The sequence below is a fragment of the Triplophysa rosa genome, linkage group LG25, assembly GCF_024868665.1.
Source record: "Triplophysa rosa linkage group LG25, Trosa_1v2, whole genome shotgun sequence".
In the NCBI taxonomy this organism is placed as follows: domain Eukaryota; kingdom Metazoa; phylum Chordata; class Actinopteri; order Cypriniformes; family Nemacheilidae; genus Triplophysa; species Triplophysa rosa.
In genome coordinates, this window is record NC_079914.1 from 10,511,226 (window position 1) to 10,518,963 (window position 7,738).

General features: G+C 41.3%; 1 protein-coding gene across 1 annotated transcript; it reads left to right on the plus strand.

Annotated features, from left to right (window-relative positions):
• Window positions 1-10: 10 nt before the first annotated feature.
• Window positions 11-7,689, plus strand: stil (STIL centriolar assembly protein). The gene is made up of 17 exons (XM_057325450.1): window positions 11-277; window positions 511-597; window positions 684-791; window positions 864-979; window positions 1,253-1,434; window positions 1,787-2,028; window positions 2,135-2,218; window positions 2,364-2,450; window positions 3,051-3,201; window positions 3,448-3,557; window positions 3,732-3,846; window positions 3,966-4,982; window positions 5,060-5,183; window positions 5,267-5,468; window positions 5,554-5,692; window positions 6,104-6,390; window positions 6,474-7,689. Exons 2-17 carry the CDS (start codon window positions 512-514, stop codon window positions 7,204-7,206), a joined length of 3,783 nt encoding a protein of 1,260 aa, XP_057181433.1. The 5' UTR covers window positions 11-277; window position 511; the 3' UTR covers window positions 7,207-7,689.
• Window positions 7,690-7,738: the final 49 nt, after the last annotated feature.

Genomic DNA, 7,738 nt, shown 5'->3' on the forward strand with positions numbered 1-7,738 from the left:
AGTAGTTGCGTTTGTTGAATGCGTTCGTCTCGTATGTCATGTTTATTGGCAACAACTGGCATTTCTCCGTTCATCTGCACGCTGAATGAGTTTAATCGTTAACTCGAGTTGATTAGACGCGTCTTGGCGCGTTTAGTACCGCTCGAAAGGCTGCACGGGCAGTTTTAACACATTTGCGCCCATACGTGTACACAAACTCACGCATCCGCAGCTGAAGTTGGAGTATTTCGATTAAAACACGACGAAGGCATGTTAAATGAGTTTAGACAACCTAGAGGTAAGATATTAAACATTTAGCATGTGTTATAATGATGTATTATATATGTTTGTATGTATTTTCTAGTTGTGCATTAAAAGGCACGTTAGCACGTCAGCTAAATCCGCCCAACATGACAAACTTGTTAGCAAACATATAAGAAAGCAAAACATGTGCACGTTGTAATTACTGTGTAGCTTATATTCGCAGGATAGCTGTCTATTATATTAATCTTGCATTTTTTTGTAATACAGGATGAATCGTGTTCAAGTGGATTTTAAAGGGTTGCCACCCCATATATTAGAGAATAGCGTCAGATCTGAAACACTGCAGAATCTCAGGTATCTACATGTTTTTCTACGTAATATCTCTTAAATACAATTAATATAAAAACAATTGATCACATGGTTTTGCATGATGCTTTTAGGTCCTCAGACAGTGTCCTCACTCCTTTGACATTCCCAAAATCGAAAGTCTCTCTTTGGGATCCCACTCCCAGTGGTGATGTTGTGAGTTTACATTTTTCATATTACAGGTAAGTTATTATGTCTTCGGTATTAGTGGATTATTTCTGTGGTTTGTTTGAATAACATTTTGTGTATTTCAGAAATCCGAGACTGCTACTTGCTGAGAAAGCATTGCGTTTAGCTCACCGCCATGCCAGACAAAGCAATAAGCCAACGTTTTCCTGTTTTCTGCTCGGGACGTTGGCGGTAGACAGCGGTGAGTATATTGTCTGTGCTTGGACACCCTTGGTTCATGTTGAAAGGGATAGTCCACCCAAAATGAATTACTCATCCTCAAGTTGTTCCAAACCTGTATACATTTCTTTGTTCTGTTGGACACAAAATTTGATATTTTGAAGAATTTAGGAAAACAAATAGTTCTGGGGCAACTTTGACTAGTGAGTAAATCATGACAAAATTTTCATTTTTGGGTGGACTGTCCCTTGAAACCTCCCCGTGTCCTGTAATAACCCAGATTTCATTTTCCTAGATGAGGAAGGTGTGACGATTACTCTGGATCGTTTTGATCCAGGCAGAGAGCAGACGGGATGCCCTGGAAAAGCACCAACCGCCCTCCTCCCTGGAGACACCCTCGTGCCATGTGTGTTTGAATCCCAGCATGCTACTGGCAGGACAGTGCACTCGGGGGAGGACTTTAACATCACTTTTAAGGTAGCTGATCCGAATAAAGTCAGAGACATAAGCGGCAGCACGTGTTTAGGATCTAACGGCTGTTGCTAGGGCAACATTTGAGGCGTAATACGTTATTACCTGTCAGGAACAGATGCCCTGAGTGTGACGTGTTACTTTGGAGACATGTGATTATAGAGTGAATTGCGCTGGTCCCATCTGGCGTGGTTTTCTTGGTTTCCTAATTTGCTTTTGGCAGTTTTTTTGTAATAACCTCATGACTATTAAGTTATAAAAATATTTAGACATTTTTAACAGTCAAGTGTCCATTTCTGTCATTTTGTATATTATGAATGAATCTGCAAGCATTACTTGCCTGTTCATTGCCTCCTAGATGCTCCAACACTGTTGCTGCAGTAAAGAGACGCTCGAGTTATCCAAACTCCTTACCTTGCGTGCCCGTATCAGCTGCTCCGAAAACATGGACAGGCTCACCTTTGACCTGTCCTGGGCAGCGGTCACCGTGGCATGCACGCTGGACGCAGTCCCCGTCCGGTCAGTGCGTGTTATACCGACCGCTCTTGCCCGGAACCTCAGCAGCTCGGCAGGTGTGGGTCAAAACAGCAGGAAACGTGGGTAAGGAAAAATGTCTATTTGCCTGCATGGCCATACTTGTTATAGCTATAAAAGCTGTGAAACGGCTTTGCATGTTTTAAAATGTGTAAAATATTACATTACTTAGATTTCTTACCATGGATCAGACCCGCAAACTTCTCCTCATACTTGAATCTGATCCGAAGGCTTATATTCTTCCACTAGTAGGAATGTAAGTAGCTTATTGTTTAGAAAAGGTGACTCTGTTTACTACTTTATTCTGTTGGCTGGTACTGTAATCCAGCCCTCATTAATTACATGCTTAGAATCCTGCAAGATGTTCAGAATAGGTGTGTTACAGTACTTCTCTTTGGCAGATGGCTGAGTGGCGTTACGCACATCCATAATCCCCTGGTGTGGGCGTGGTGTCTGAGGTACCTGTACAGCTCCACCCTCCAGGACAAGTGAGTGTCCCATCTGTTTGTAGCTCCTATGGGGTCCATCATTTAGCTTTAAAATAAGATTAATTTACAAGAATACTGATGACAAAATTGATCCCATTTTACAGTCCTGCTTTTATGGTTCACAGTTGATCCTTTTTTGTTGTTTCTAAGAAAAAAGATTTTCACCGTGATTCTGTAGTTTTATTCTATAACACTTTCTCTGTCTCTAAAACTAGTTTTCTGTTGTGTATGTAACTAAAAAATTATTAAATAAATGTTTAATTCATTCCTGATCAATTAAATTCCGTCCTTCTGAATGCTGTTTCACTGAATATTGTTTATGTAAGGAAAATGCAAGTGCCACTTTATGTTGTCTTAAAGTCTCATCACCATTTTGCCATGCATAAAATGTAAGAAAAAAAAATCTCTTTCTATATATGAAATATATGGAGACATCCGGGAGTAGAATAGCAGTAGTTGAATAACAAGTTAATAATGAATCAAATTTGTGTTTAGAATTCCCTTTTAAAACCTCAGCCATTAAAATGGAATTTCTTCCTTGTGTTCCTTTCAACTGTGGAAAGCATGTGTGCACCTGAAACCTTTTGTTTATATTTTCAGAGTGATGTCAGAGAGAGGGGCTTTCCTGGTGGTTCTGTATTCTCTGACCCATCGGGATCCAGAGTTTTACCAGTGTAAACCATGCGCCAGACAGCAGCAGCAAATGACTTTTCAGCTGCTCACCAGCACAGAGTCTTTCACACTCTACAAGGTCAGTGTGTCCATCAAGAAAACCAGGTTCCACATTGATACGAGTCAACGAAATTTAAGATGGGACTTTCCAACTTAAATGAATTAAAATTGAAGCTTGTCATTGCATGTTGTTTACATCTGTGGCTTTTTAGAGCAAAACCTCATTACTTCCTGTTACCAACTTCAGCTCATTGTTTTAGTTAGAGAATATCACTTCCTGGGTGGCTGTATTTAAATGCAATGATTTTTATCCCTCAACCTATAGAAAGTAGAGCCTTCGGAGGGTCGACCATTACAGTTTGAACTTAGTGCCGAGAACCAGAATCAGGAAACCGTGCTATTTGAGGAAGTGCTGTCTCAGACTGTGTTAACAGGGTACCGCTCATTTGTTTTTTCTTCATCATTTGTGGTTTACCACATTTTGAATTGCATTAATATTTGAGGTTTAGTGTGTGTTTGGCTTTGATTGAAATTAGCGGAATGTCATGTACTTGATATAAGAAGCTATTATTTATATAATTAAGACATAATTTCTGCTTTCCATGTCAGGGGGGCTCTCGCTGCATCTCAGAATAAATTGTCCATCAGTGATCATGACTCAGGTGTAGAAGACGAAGATCTCTCTCCTCGGCCATCTCCAAACCCCCATCCTGTCAGTCAACAGGTTTGTTAGCGCGTGAGCTATATTTCGTACAATGCTTTGACCACCTTATTTATCTCTTATTAATGCATTATCTAATTTATATTCATCCATTTGTGAATATCCTAAATGTTTTCTTTCAGACCAAGAGAGTACATCCTTCAGTACCAGAGCTTTCTATGGTATTAGAAGGCAGCTTTTCAGATACGAATGCTGCACATGTGCACGACTCAACTCCTCTCCATAGTAGATCGAGTTCATCAGGTGGTCAGAGAAGAAGCATTAGCCCAGCCCAGCAGGGCCAATCAGGGCTGAAACCTCCAGAACAAAGTAGCATTACTGGACCGCCCCCTATACGAAGACCACTAACTCCTGTCCTCTCCCTGCCAAAACACAAATTACAGTCTAATTCAGGACAGCATCCACCAAAAACCATCATGAGTCGGAAATCCCAGCACTCTGTTAATAGAAGATCAAGGGATGGTTCCTCAACATCATCTGTCTCATCCTCATCGTCTTCCTCACCAAAAAACGGCACTTCGCCCAATGACTCATTTCATCAACATAGGCCACACTTGCAAATTCTCCCATCCAAACCTCAACCAGCCATCTATCAGGGACCTCCATATTCAGGTCACAACAGCGCTAGAAAGACCCCCATCCATCATCCTTCTCAACACAGACTCTTCCACAGTACCCCAGCCTCCAACCCATGTAGCTGTTGCACCAACCAATCGACACCAGGCCACATGCCCATGTCTCAAAACAACACCTGGCAAGGGATTTCATCTTATCCCACCAATGTGCACATGGGCACCAACAATCCTAGTGGACCTTATTGTGGCACTGAGAGTGTCCCACATGGAGAAAGCTACTTGTCCCCTTCTCAGCCATCTTTGGCATGTCACATGTCCCCAACACGAAGTCCTGTTTGCCATGGAAATGTTCCGGTCCATTGTTCTCCATCGCATGGTCATTGTCTTTCTGCAGCTAGAGGTTCTGAGCAAGTAGCCACTTCATGTCAAGCCCAGTGCTGCCAGGTCCAATCCACCCATGCAGCATGTTCGGACACCCTGAGTGGTTCTGTTGGTATGCTCCCTGCTGACGCCTACAGGATGCTTAAGGATCAAGAGCGCCAGCTGAAGCTACTTCAACTGCAGGTTTGTATTAGTCACAAACTTTCAAAATGATCTTTTGTAGCTAACCTTAAGCTGATTCATTGTTGCTTTTTGAACAGATTCAGAAACTCCTTGAGTCGCAGAGCAAGACGCCTCCAGAGCAAGACAGGCAGCAGGAGGGGTGTAATGAGACGTCAACATCTCCAGAACCACCAAAAAGTGTCAGTGTTGCTGTAGGAACAGGTACTCTAAAAAAAAAAGGTGGTTGCTAGTTTATTTGCTGTGGTCTATCCTTCTGACGTTCTTGACTATTGTTGACTATGTAGGGGCCAGTTTGTTTTGGAACGGGCCCCCAGATGCTTCCACACATGAGGTCTCAGGTCTGGAATGGCAAACCGAGTCAGAGCCGAAGTCTGGAGGTCAAAATGATGGTACAATCACGTCTAGACTCAGAACTGAAAACACATGTCAGTACTTAGAAGAGCAAAGGTCAGAGTCTCCGCTACAGCCAACATCTCCACTACATGAGTAAGAAGACTTTTTTTGATTGATTGATTTGTTTTTGTAATTTGGACCATTGTGTTGTTATATTGTGGTTTACATTTTTTTGCAGCACATCATCTGGCTTTGGAGCCCATTCATTTCAGAGTCCAGTGCTGGGAGAAAGCGCTAGCATGTATTATCGTTCGCAGTCGAAAGATCTTTCTGAAAGCAGAGAAATGGATGACCCAAGATTTTATCAGGAGCTACTGGTATGGCACAGTTTTTATGCCTTTGGGTACAAGCCTTTAGTTCCTTCTATTTAAAGGAATAGTTCATCTCTAAAATGAAAATTCTGTCATTATTAACATACCCTCTTGTCATTTCAAACCTGTATGACTTTCTTTCTTCTGCAGAACACAAAAGAAGATATTTTGAAGAATGTTGGTAACAGAAAACCGTTGGTCCCCATTTTGTGTCCATACAATAGAAGTCAGTGGGGACCAATGTTTTTTGGTTTCCAACATCAAAATATCTTCTTTTGTGTTTTGCAGATCACACAAGGTTAAAATGACAACAGGTTGAGTAAATGATGACTATTCATTTAATAAGAATAATGGGAGCTTTATTAAACATTGCAATTATTTTAAACAAATGTGTTCTTTTACGATCACATTTTCCAGGGTCAGGTTAGAAGTCGACTCCAAGACTCTGGTGAAGAGAATAAGGTGGACCAGGACCAACACAGCGTCCAAAACAGACAAAGTTTGTCTCCTGTGGGATCTCAGTCAAGAAATTCACCATCCACCCCTTCTGCACCCCAATCTCAGACCGTAAAGCAGAAAGGTAGTCCTCGAAATCTAGACCGAGTCTTAAGTGCCACCCTTAGACAACTCCAACAGTTTGGGGTGAATATGGAGCTAGACTCAACGCAAGAAAAGACCACCCGGTCAACTGTGGAAAGTGCCAGGTATCAACAATAACGGGTCATTTTATTAAAGCATTCATTATTTAAGTTTTGTTTCTTACATCTGTCATAATTCTTGTCCTCAGCACCCTTGCTTGCATAAACCCTGAAGCTGTGATTCCAAGACTGGCTCTTTCTGAACCAGTGGGTACCACTATTTGGGGTTCTAGTGGCAGTGTCGACCTCAGTCTCGAGGCCAATGCTATTGCACTTAAGTACCTGAGCGACACACAACTGTCTAGACTGTCCTTAGGCGGTCTGTCCAGCGGCCCTCTTATAGATCCAAGCGCAATACTCCTGAGAAAACCTGCTGTTGAAAAGAGTAGTGTCGGACTGAGTATATTGTCTCCTAGCAATATGTCTCTTGCTACCTGTAAATATATGAAGAAGTATGGACTAATCGAAAGAGACAACAGCAGCGAGGACGAGCACGAGCAAGACGCCGCTGTCCAGATGGACTCTGCAATTGGGTGTTCTGTACAGCATGAGACTTCAAAGAACGTGAGCGTTCGACAAGAACATGAAGAAAGTGTGGTTCTCAAAAGCATTATAAACAAGCCGCTTCAACAAATTGACAATCTCAAGACGTCTCATTTTGACTCTCAAGAACAGTTGATTCGAGATTTGCGTCCCAAAATGCAGTTTCTTGCGAGAGGGAATGCAAACTTTGAGAAGGAGAATGAAGTAAAGAATATTCTGCCTCAGCGCCGGTCGTCGCTGTCTGAAAACCAGAGAACGCAGGAAGTTGTGGAGCCCCAGGGGTCGGTGGGAAATTTTCTGGATTTGAGTAGATTACGGCAGCTGCCCAAGCTCTTCTAAAAAAAATGGATTTCTTGTAGAAAAGGAATCTGATGTTAATAACCTCAGCGATACCTCCTTTGTTTGTCTTCCATGGTCTGTGATTTTTTTTATTTTTTTTTGTAAATGTATAAACTATTTTTAGTTTATAGTAATTTTATGTTTTGTTGTTTGTAACTTTAATGTTTTGTCTAGCTCAAAGGTATCTAAATGTTTTACATGATAACCTCACAAATCCGTGGTGTCATGTACCATCATTGAGTGAAGCACCTTTTATGAAGTGACTCATAGGCGTCAATGTTTTTGTATGATGACTTTTGCTATTTTTGCCAGTTTCACAAGTCTTTGTATATTTGGCGTTGCTTGAATATTTTAGACACTATCTGAAATTTCAGGAAAGAGATGAAAGGGAAAGATGCTCCATTTTGTTTTAACCATTTTTGTGTTACATTTTTAAATGCCTTTTATATACATGTATCAGTTTGTCTCTAATTAAATTGAATGATGTAATGTGTTTGTAAGACTTGTATCGCTGAATATTAGTGTTTTAGTT

What these genes read in the sequence shown, in the direction of transcription:
- stil (XM_057325450.1), top strand. Translation starts at nt 512, where the DNA reads ATGAATCGTGTTCAAGTGGATTTTAAAGGGTTGCCACCCCATATATTA. An exon ending in TTACATTTTTCATATTACAG is followed by an intron (nt 792 to 863) that starts GTAAGTTATTAT and finishes TGTGTATTTCAG; the next exon opens with AAATCCGAGACTGCTACTTG. An exon ending in TCTCAGACTGTGTTAACAGG is followed by an intron (nt 3,558 to 3,731) that starts GTACCGCTCATT and finishes TTTCCATGTCAG; the next exon opens with GGGGGCTCTCGCTGCATCTC.